The 11,521-nt window shown below is 45.2% G+C and overlaps 1 protein-coding gene across 1 annotated transcript in view; it reads left to right on the forward strand.

The window, feature by feature from the left end:
- Positions 1–3,376: 3,376 nt before the first annotated feature.
- LOC123487225 (nectin-2-like) overlaps positions 3,377–11,521 on the forward strand; it is a gene marked incomplete at its 5' end in the record, with an annotated part of 13,732 nt that continues 5,587 nt past the window's right edge. Inside the window, 3 exons of the mRNA XM_045218399.1 lie at positions 3,377–3,494; positions 4,345–4,496; positions 4,596–4,737. Coding sequence (XP_045074334.1) covers positions 3,377–3,494; positions 4,345–4,496; positions 4,596–4,737 — 412 coding nt within the window. The remainder of the gene's footprint in view (positions 3,495–4,344; positions 4,497–4,595; positions 4,738–11,521) is intronic.

Genomic DNA, 11,521 nt, shown 5'->3' on the forward strand with positions numbered 1-11,521 from the left:
AGATAACCTGTGTTCAAATCTTTGAATCAATCAACATAATAATAATAATAATAATAATTGGTCATTTAGCAGACGCTCTTATCCAGAGCGACTTACAGGAGCAAAATAGGGTTAAGTGCCTTGCTCAAGGGCACATCGACAGATTTTTCACCTAGTCGGCTCGGGGATTAGAACCAGCGACCTTTCGGTTACTGGCACAACGCTCTTACCCACTAAGCCACCTGCCGCCCTGACGAAACTAGTTAGTTTGTAGGGGTAGAGGTGGAGGTGGAGGTGGGAGTGGAGGTCGGGGTGGAGGTGGAGGTGGAGGTGGAGGTGGAGGTCGTGGTGGAGGTGGAGGTGGAGGTGGGGGTGGGGGTGGAGGTGGGGGGTGGAGGTGGAGGTCGGGGTGGAGGTGGAGGTGGGGGGGTGGAGGTCGGGGTGGAGGTGGAGGTGGAGGTCGGGGTGGAGGTGGAGGTGGGGGTGGAGGTCGGGGTGGAGGTGGAGGTGGAGGTCGGGGTGGAGGTGGAGGTGGAGGTGGGGGTGGAGGTGGGGGTGGGGGGGGGGGGGGGGGGGGGTAGAGGAAGACCAAGAACAAGGAGAGTAATCTCTGACATTCGGGCGACTGTGGTGGACCATGTGGTAAACCAAGGTTTGACCTCGAGAGAGGCAGGGCAGAGAATGCGGCCCAATCTGAGCCCCTTCACTGTAGCCTCCATCATCCGGACGTCCCAAAATGAGAATAGGTATGTACTGCAGACATTGGACCTGTCTACTACTTTTACTACTTGACAGTAGTACTACATAAAGCACAGTAAAGACTGTAGATTCCAATACATACTGTAAGGGGAAACAAAGTCAACGTTTTCTCTATTACTGTACGTATGAAACTGGGAGCGATACTACTTTGTAACATGTGTATCTTGTATAGTGTGTTACTGTAGTGTTTACTGTACTGTGTGCTATTTTGTTATTGTAGAACTGAAAGACGACGACCACGTGATGGTAGAACACGTCTATTTACAGATGAACAGGAGGCTGTCTTTGTGCAAATGGTAGTTGAACATAATGCCATAAGACTGCGAGGAAATCCAACAATAGATTGTTGAAAACCTTGCCATTTTCCATAACGTCAGAGTGAGTTTATCAACTATAGCCCACATCCTTAAGAAACACCATCTCCGGATGAAGCAAATCTACAGAGTCCCATTTGAAAGGAATTCCCAAATAGTGAAGGATAAACGGTACGAATATGTGGAAGTAAGCAATGTATTAGTATTACACTCTTTAAACATCAGAGGCTCATTGATGTTGCCAGTGATCTTTTCTATACAGCAATTACAGTATTTACTGTCATTTCAGAGACTCATAGAGTTGGATGTAAGTCCCATCCCCCAGGAACTCATATTCATAGATGAGGCTGGATTCAACTTAGCGAAGACGAGGAGGAGAGGAAGGAACATCATTGAGGTACCTGGCCAGCGTGGGGTAAATGTCACCAGCTATGAGCCACAATGGGGTCCTCCACCACCATGAGGAGAGGAAGGAACATCATTGAGGTACCTGGCCAGCGTGGGGTAAATGTCACCAGCTATGAGCCACAATGGGGTCCTCCACCACCATGAGGAGAGGAAGGAACATCATTGAGGTACCTGGCCAGCGTGGGGTAAATGTCACCAGCTATGAGCCACAATGGGGTCCTCCACCACCATGAGGAGAGGAAGGAACATCATTGAGGTACCTGGCCAGCGTGGGGTAAATGTCACCAGCTATGAGCCACAATGGGGTCCTCCACCACCATACCACCCTTGGATCATACATCCTTCATTTTCTGAACACCTTTCATCTTTTTCAGCCAGAGCAGAGAGGGGCCAGGTGATCCTGAGAATGTTCTAATTTGGGACAACGTGAGTTTCCATCGGGCTGCTCAGGTCCGTAACTGGTTCCATGACCATCCCAGGTTTACGGTTCTCTATCTCCCTGAGGAGTTGGGTTAGGGTTAGGGTTAGGGTTAGTTCTCTATCTCCCTCCATAGTCCCCATTGAGGTGTTGGGTTAGGGTTAGGGTTAGTTCTCTATCTCCCTGAGGAGTTGGGTTAGGGTTAGGGTTAGGGTTAGTTCTCTATCTCCCTCCATAGTTCCCATGGAGGAGTTGTTCTCTATCTCCCTCCATATTCCCCATGGAGGAGTTGGGTTAGGGTTAGGGTTAGGGTTAGTTCTCCATAGTCCCCATGGAGGAGTTGTTTTCAGCATGGTGGTGGAAGGGTTAGGGTTAGGGTTAGTTCTCTATCGCCCTGAGGAGTTGGGTTAGGGTTAGGGTTAGTTCTCTATCTCCCTGAGGAGTTGGGTTAGGGTTAGGGTTAGGGTTAGTTCTCTATCGCCCTGAGGAGTTGGGTTAGGGTTAGGGTTAGGGTTAGGGTTAGTTCTCTATCTCCCTGAGGAGTTGTTTTCAGCATGGCGGTGGAAGGTGTATCAGGGGTGGATACGTCATGCTAGAAGATATTTCCCCCGCTGTCTGGCCAAGGAGAATATCTCCTGTGATGTTGATGAAAATCTGTGGCCGGACCAGAACAACAGACATGACTGATTTTGTTTCTTGAATTATGATTTTACTGTTTTTTGACTTTCTTTATCTATTCTGTACAATTGATCTAACATACAGTAGTACAAATAGGCCAATTTTTCTTCCTTTGCATATGCAAAATATATTTACTTTACGTTTGCATTTTTACTGAATGTGTCCCTACATTATGCTGTTTGACCTGTATTGAGTCATGTTGAAATATAAAACTTAAATTTGTGCATTTGTGTTCCTTTTTTTTGTTTGAGTACACACAAACAATATACAGTCTAACAACAAAATCTTAGTCTTTACACTGAAATAGGTTCTGATAGTAGTGTTTTGAATAGGTCACATTAGTGTGGTCTTGGTTGTCACTAAGTTAGATTCATTTGATATGTGTCTCATTTGTATGCAGAGTTTGATTTTGAGCAGGGAGTACATGATTTTGATTGCTGTGTTTCATTTTGCAAGATGTCTGTGGGGTTTGGGGAAATTGGCTAACTGTTTTGTGTATTAGAGTTTTGAGTACCTGAGACGTAATTTCAGCAAACGTGTGTTAACAATTAGGAAATACTGTAAGAAGTCATTGAAAATAAATGCCCTTTTTTCAATGATTGAATTGTAATTGTGGTTTAATTCCTTTAATTCGAATTGAGCCCAACCCTGATACACACATATCGCATACACACACATGCACGTGCACATACACACACACACTTTCACAGTCACACTGATCCACTCCCTTGTGCATGTGTGAATTACAGTAATTGGCTTGGATAAAAGTCTCTGCTAAATGGCATATATGATATGATTATATATTATTATTTTATTTCAGATGAACCAGAGGTGTCAGTGGAGGGGTTCGATGGGAACTGGTACCTGGACCGTCAGAACGTTGAGCTCACATGTCTGGCCGACGCCAACCCACCTGTCTCTCTGTTCCAGTGGAGAATGTGAGTAACCCCTGACCTCTGACCCCTAACCTCTAACCCTAAGCGTAACTGTGAGTATACCAATCTCATAGAGATATAAAGAGGGCTCTTGATGGATATAGCTTGTTTTAGCATGGACAGCGCCATTGAGGAATGTTTTAATAGTCAACAGGTGGGACTTCCTATGGGTTAAGGAAGGATCATATAATTCCATCCAGGTCATCAGGAGGGATCAGCTAATTAATTATACTCATGAGAAAACATTCCATTACTGCAGGTGGCAGTAAATCACCAACCTTGGCTTTATACCAGTTCAGACAACACCCTCCAGGGGGCAGTAAATCACCAACCTTGGCTTTATACCTGTTCAGACAACACCCTCCAGGGGGCAGTAAATCACCAACCTTGGCTTTATACCTGTTCAGACAACACCCTCCAGGGGGCAGTAAATCACCAACCTTGGCTTTATACCTGTTCAGACAACACCCTCCAGGGGGCAGTAAATCACCAACCTTGGCTTTATACCTGTTCAGACAACACCCTCCAGGGGGCAGTAAATCACCAACCTTGGCTTTATACCTGTTCAGACAACACCCTCCAGGTGGCAGTATGCACCCTTTCAGTTTGTTTACTGACTCATAGAAATAGAAGAAGAAGAAATTGACTACTTAAAATGGAGAAAGCCCTCAATGGTGTCACAGAAGCCATTATGTGATTAAATAAAAAGATGAGTCCTCTTTATAATTCTATGGTCTGTCCACATTTATATATGTTTGATGTTTATGAAGCTATGCATGTTATGTCATACTTGGAATAATGGCATTCGTGTGTGTTTGTGTGTGTGTATGGGTGTGTGTGTGTGTCCCTGTAGGTTGAATGGTTCCATACCGAACAGCGTAGAGATCCGTGACAATGTCCTGTTATTTAAAGGACCAATCAGATACGAGGTGGGAGGGACTTATGTCTGCGACGCGACCAATAGCATTGGGACAAGCTCCGCCTTCGTGGAGGTCAGCATCACAGGTAAGGTCATCTGGTTACAATGGTTATCTGGAGTGTGTGTGTGTGTGTGTGTGTGTGTGTGTGTGTGTGTGTGTAACTGTTGTTTTTCTCTCTGTGTAGATGAGCCACTGCCCCAGGTGGGAACGGGTGATGTCATCAGTGTTCTGGGCGTACTATTTGCTGTGGGGCTGATTCTGGGCGTAGCGATCACTGTGCTGCTTCTTAACAGGAGAAAACAGAGGAGAGAGATGGATGCTGACTCGTATGTATATTATTAGTTATCAAACCTATTGTTATTGACATGGTCAGATAACTCCAGCATAGATTAGTAACTTGATTTCTAATTTGCACACAGAAACTAGAGGCCATGAGTAACTTGGTCAAAAAGAATGGCACCGATTGGCCTGTAGGTAGCGTTGTTATAAGCAGTCTCACTTAAGCCCAGTTTGACCTAGAGACTTGAAACTTTGTATGTCGGTGTCTTTCCTCATGCTGAACAAATTTGCCTCACAGACACAGAAGGTCCATCGGGATCGATTTTCCTCCATCTTGGAAATTTTGGAAAACATTTTAAAGACTTCTCATGAACCATAGGGCCAAACCATTGTTCAAAAGATGGCTGAGTTATTGAAAAATCAAAAATCTGATTTTACGTGTCCATTTAAACCAAGGAGCAGCTGCTCTTCCTTGGGTCCAGCAAAATGAAGGCAGTTATACCATTTAAAAAACATTACAATACATTCACAACAGATTTCACAAAACATTAAGTGTGTGCCCTCAGGCCCCTACTCTACTACCACATATTTACAACACAAAATCCATGTGTACGTGTGTGTATAGTGCGTATGTTATCGTGTGTGTGCGTGCATGTGTCTGTGCCTATCATTGTGTTGCTTCACAGACCCCGCTGTTCTATAAGTGTTATGATGAGTTTCTCGGGTATCAAAGAATCAAGGATGCAAGAATATACTTAGACATTCTGTGGTGATTTCATACCAAGTATTTATTGAATCACAAGCTTGTGGGTTCATCTAACAAACAGACATGGCTTTGCCCTTCGTCAGTTGAACTAACTTTGTCACGATCGTTATAAACAGCGGACCAAGGCGCAGCGTGGTAAGCGTACATACTTTATTCAATTAACGTACTTGACACACGATCAAAACAAAACAACAAACGATACGTGAAGTCCTAGGTTAAACACCAAAACAAACCTTCCGGAACAAGATCCCACAATGACTAGTGCCAAACATGCTGCCTAAGTATGGTCCCCAATCAGAGACAACGAGCATCAGCTGCCTCTGATTGGGAACCACCCTGGCCAACATAGAAATACATGAACTAGAACAAAACATAGAAAATAACACATAGAAAATCCACACCCTGGCTCAACATATAAGAGTCCCCAGAGCCAGGGCGTGACAAACTTGAACAAAGAAGACCCTCTATCTTATATAGCCTTTATTACCATCTTCCTGGCATACATCTGGCAAGTCTCCATGGGCACTCCCTGTCTTTGATGTTCATCACTTTTTACCCCAAGTCAGTATCCTAAACATCCCTCATGCTATTCTAAAAATCACTCATGCTATTCTAATCACTCATGCTATCCTAAACATCACTAATCTCCTTTGACATAATGGAATGTAGACTTCATGGCCCCAAACCACTCATCTCTTAACTCTTTCCCTGTCCTCACAATCCTATGACATGACATCATAACAATCCATTTTTTTTTATTTTGTGGTAAGTGACATGACTTAACCCCAAACAATTCACATATAAATTTGTATAAAATTCAATATTATCTAATCAGTAGTACATATATCTCTGACTAGATCCTAAACCATGCTAGATAACTGAGAATTGATCCCTATCTACAGTCCAACTTGATTCTCCATATATTTAATCAACAAAGGTATAAATTCTCAGTCATCTATCTTATGTGATATCAAACCTCTCAAACCCCTATAAACTCAGTCAGAGTAAAAGATAAACAGATAATTAACTACTATATATTCATGATAATAATCTATGTAGTCAAAACCTTATTTTTTATATATATATATAAGGAAAAAATACCACATAGACATCATCCCCTCTTTTAAAATGACCCCTTTTTCTGATAGACGCAATTAAAAAAACATACATAGAAATAAATTGTTACCATAATGACATCAACAATACACAACAATTATACATAACCATTACTAAGTTACATGAATATTATAATCTATACACATTCATATAAAAATAACAAAAACATCCATCTTCATCATCCATGCGCTGTCAGAGGAACCCCAAGCTTATCCTGGTCACAAGGGTCAATCTGATCCACTGAGATATCCATCTTCTTCCTGTAACCCTTAATTCCATGGCATACAATTCCAACTTAACATTCCCTGTTAAATCATTACATCTCTAAACTATTCCCGCTTTAATAATTCAACCAAATTCAGATCATATGAAAATATCCTAACCCCATGATAATAACCAACTAAGTACTTGCCTATCAACATAAATATTTACTACTCTAAACATCCATATCAATATCACCCAATACGCCAAATCTATATCATTACTAATATTTTAATACTTTAACCAAATTAATCAACATCTTCATTATTTCATTCACAATCCTCACCTTAACTTCCATTACAACTTCCAGAATGTATACTTATGTTATCATACATTATAAACATCCATAATTCAATTATGACCTTCCTCATCCTGATAATAAATACAGATCATTATCTCAATGCATTACCAATAATATCAATTTAGCAGTGTATATACCTACTACCCAACTTATCAAATTTAGATAAATCCAATTTTATTATCAACAAGCAACCCCTTTATTCCACCCAGCACTTACATCTTCTGGCGCCTCTTCATTATGTTCTTCCGACAGCTTCATATTCCAAAATGACTTTCCCATTAAAATGTCACAACTACAATGTCCCATTCGATTCATCACCAACTCCACAACCTCAATGTAATGTCCATTTGCCAACCATTATACCAACAACATGAGAAATGTTGCATTTCAACATATCTTTCTCCATTCTCACTCAATGGTGAACTCCTTTCCCACTCCTTCGATATAAAAAAATTAAATCCTTTGATATCTTCGATTGTTTGTTGTAGACCAGTTGCAGGTAGAAATTGTATTTTACAAAAACATCTTCAACGCCTCTGATATTCATCTTCAGCCGGTTCATAGTTTGTTACTTACTGATTTATAGGTACACACCATTCTATTCCAAATTATCCCTTATTATGCATCAAGATACCATCTGTATTTACCTCACTAGAAGACAAAAAATACAACAATTTAATTGATTTAATTTCTAAACCAATAAATCCCTATAAACATTCATCATATGACAAATGATCATGCTTTAACAATAATTCCTAATACCAATTCCTATTATACTTCCCAATTTCTATTATGTAAACCCTTTAAATACATATAACCGAATGGAATGACAGCCAGTTGATTCCTGGAAATCTGGAAATCTTGAAATTATTGGAGGTCTATAGCTCTGTTCCTCCACTGAGGTAATCAGCCATAACCCACATCTCATCATTGTCATTCCTCAAACATCGTCCTCCATCACCTGATAATTGTCATCAACAGTATCCTCATCTCTAATCGTCAGTTTCCTCGTAGCCATCTGTTGGTTGACCTGATACCTGTTCAATCTCCCCTCTATCCATACCTCCGTTGGTGTAGACTGTGTGATGATGCATGAACCTTCTTCCTTCACTAGTTCTATGATCATGCAGAGTCCTTCTCCATTTATCACCATCTCTCTGTTGTTGTGTCCTTCTATCAGCGTACCAATATTCCCTGTTTCCAAAAACACACAGACAAAACAAAACAATGCTCCGCCGAAGCGGTGCCATCTTCCTCCTCTTCGTTAGAAAAGTCCTACAATGGTACATACAGATCTAGGAATCTCTCTCTCTTACTTGCCCCTCCATCAAGGTATCCATCAACACCTATTCCTAACCTTCCCACTTGGGTGTTGTCCATCAATTACTTCCTTAATCCTTTACCACCACATAGTCTCCAAGTTGCAAAAAATGTCCAGATTCTCCTGGTAGGTCTGGCAGAGAAGCCTTCACCTTTTCTAAAAAAAATCTGGATAACATTGTTAGTTGAGACACAGCATGCTACTTCATCATGTCTTCTTATCAGTCCTGATAAGCCTTCTAGATTAGGAAGTGCACATTCTTGCAGCTTGTTATAGTCACTAATGTCATAGAAAATCCTCCTCTACATTCTTCCTTATACCACAAATATATTTTCCCCTAAAACATTTAATCTAACCCATAACACATTACTTACTACTGCTCACATTCTTACTATGATATGCAAATATACCAATAAATCCTCATACCATCAATACTACCCCCTTTTTTGAACACATGAGTCACAACGTGATTCATGCTTTCAAAAACAAAACACCAACATTGTTTATGGTGGTCCTCTGTAGCTCAGCTGGTAGAGCACGGCGCTTGTAACGCCAGGGTAGTGGGTTCGATCCCCGGGACCACCCATACACAAAAATGTATGCACGCATGACTGTAAGTCGCTTTGGATAAAAGTGTCTGCTAAATGGCATATTATTATTATTATTTATTAAATCATAATAAAAATTAAATTAAAATGAATTTACTTCTATCCCATAAAGTAATCCACGATTAGTATAATTAACTGTCACGATCGTCTTCCAAAGGAGCAGACCAATACGCAGCGTGTTGAGCGAACATGATAGACTTTATTAATTAAAGTGCCAAAACCAAAACAATAGACGATTCGTAAAGTCCACAGTACAAATGACTGACAAGGAACAAAAACCCACCCCACCCAAAGGAAAACATACAGATTAAATATGGCTCCCAATCAGAGACAACCAGCCCACAGCTGACACTCGTTGCCCCTGATTGGGAGTCATTATCTCAAACATAGAAATGAACCCAACAGAAATACCAACATAGAAATACACCCAATGAATAAACACACCCTGGCTCAATATACAGAGTCCCGGAGCCAGAGCGTGACAGAACCCCCCCCTAAAGGCGCGGACTGCGACCGCGCCTCAATAAGGGCCAAACAAGGGAGGGCTGGGTGGGCATACCTCCTCGGCGGTGGCTCTGGCTCCGGCCTTGATCCCCACCTCCTTTCCAACCCCCCAAAGTACCCCTGGTCCTGTCTAGCCCCGTTGGCCGGAGCCGGACTGACGACACGCGCCCCTGGCTTGGTGCGTGGAGGACGAACAGGCCTTACCAGGCTGACGACGCACACCGTAGGCCTGGCGCGTGGAGCAGGGACAGGCCGGACCGGGCTGACGAAGCGCACCCCTGACTTGGTGCGGAGAGCAGGAACGGGCCGGACAGGGCTGACGACGCACACCACTGGCTTGGTGCGGGAAGCTTGGATGGGCCGGACTGGGCTGGCGACGCGCACCACAGACTTGGTGCAGAGAGCAGGAACGGGCCGGACAGGGCTGACGAAACGCACCACAGACTTGGTGCGGGGAGCAGGACTGGGCCGGACAGGGCTGACGACGCACACCGTAGACTTGGTGCGCGGAGCAGGAACCGGCCGGGCAGGGCTGTCGACGCACACCGTAGACTTGGTGCGTGGAGCAGGAACAGGCCGGGCAGGGCTGTCGACGCACACCGTAGACTTGGTGCGTGGAGCAGGAACGGGCCGGACAGGGCTGACGACTCGCACCCTTGGCTTGGTGCGAGTAGCAGGAACAGGCTGGACCAGGCTGACGACGCACACCGTAGGCTTTGTGCGTAGAGCAGGAACAGGCCGGGCTGGGCTGACGACGCACACCGTAGGTTTTGTGCGTAGAGCAGGAACCGGCCGGGCTGGGCTGGCGACGCACCCCGTAGGTTTTGTGCGTGGAGCAGGAACAGGCCGGGCTGGGCTGGCGACGCACACCGTAGGCTTTGTGCGTAGAGCAGGAACAGGCCGGGCTGGGCTGGCGACGCACACCGTAGGTTTTGTGCGTGGAGCAGGAACAGGCCGGGCTGGGCTGGCGACGCACACCGTAGGTTTTGTGCGTGGAGCAGGAACAGGCCGGGCTGGGCTGGCGACGCACCCCGTAGGCTTTGTGCGCAGAGCAGGAACAGGCCGGGCTGGGCTGGCGACGCACACCGTAGGTTTTGTGCGTGGAGCAGGAACAGGCCGGGCTGGGCTGGCGACGCACACCGTAGGTTTTGTGCGTAGAGCAGGAACAGGCCGGGCTGGGCTGGCGACGCACACCGTAGGTTTTGTGCGTGGAGCAGGAACAGGCCGGGCTGGGCTGGCGACGCACACCGTAGGTTTTGTGCGTGGAGCAGGAACAGGCCGGGCTGGGCTGGCGACGCACACCGTAGGCTTGATGCGAGAAGCAGGAACAGGCCGGGCTGGGCTGGCGACGTACACCGTAGGCTTAGTACGTGGAGCAGGAACCGGCCGGGCTGGACTGGCGACGCACACCGTGGGCTTGGTGCGTGGAGTAGGAACAGGCCGGTCCGTACTGGGAACACACACCACTGGCCTTAACCGGGGATCAGGAACGGGCCGGACCGGACTGGTAACACACCTCAGTCTCTCACGCCGTGCCTCAACTACTTCCCTCCCTCTACTCGCCAATGGCTCCCGTAATCCGGTAGCCTTCTCTCCACGTCTCCCTGTGGCAGCCTCCTGCTGCCCAGCCGCCCAAGCCATGTGCCCCCCCCCAAAAAACTTTTTGGGGTTGCCTCTCGTCCCTCCGACGATGGCCCTGCTGACGCCGTTGCTCCTCTCTCAGTCGCCTCTCCACTGTTTTACTCCATGGCCGGCGATCCATCCCATCCAGGATTTCCTCCCAAGTCCAAGACCCTTTTCCATCCAAAATCTCCTCCCATGTCCAGACCCTTGGCTCCTGGACACGCTGCTTGGTCCTGGTACGGTGGGTTTTTCTGTCACGATCGTCTTCCAAAGGAGCAGACCAATACGCAGCGTGTTGAGCGAACATGATAGACTTTATTAATTAAAGTGC

Source organism: Coregonus clupeaformis, unplaced genomic scaffold (assembly GCF_020615455.1).
Source record: "Coregonus clupeaformis isolate EN_2021a unplaced genomic scaffold, ASM2061545v1 scaf1544, whole genome shotgun sequence".
Taxonomy (NCBI): domain Eukaryota; kingdom Metazoa; phylum Chordata; class Actinopteri; order Salmoniformes; family Salmonidae; genus Coregonus; species Coregonus clupeaformis.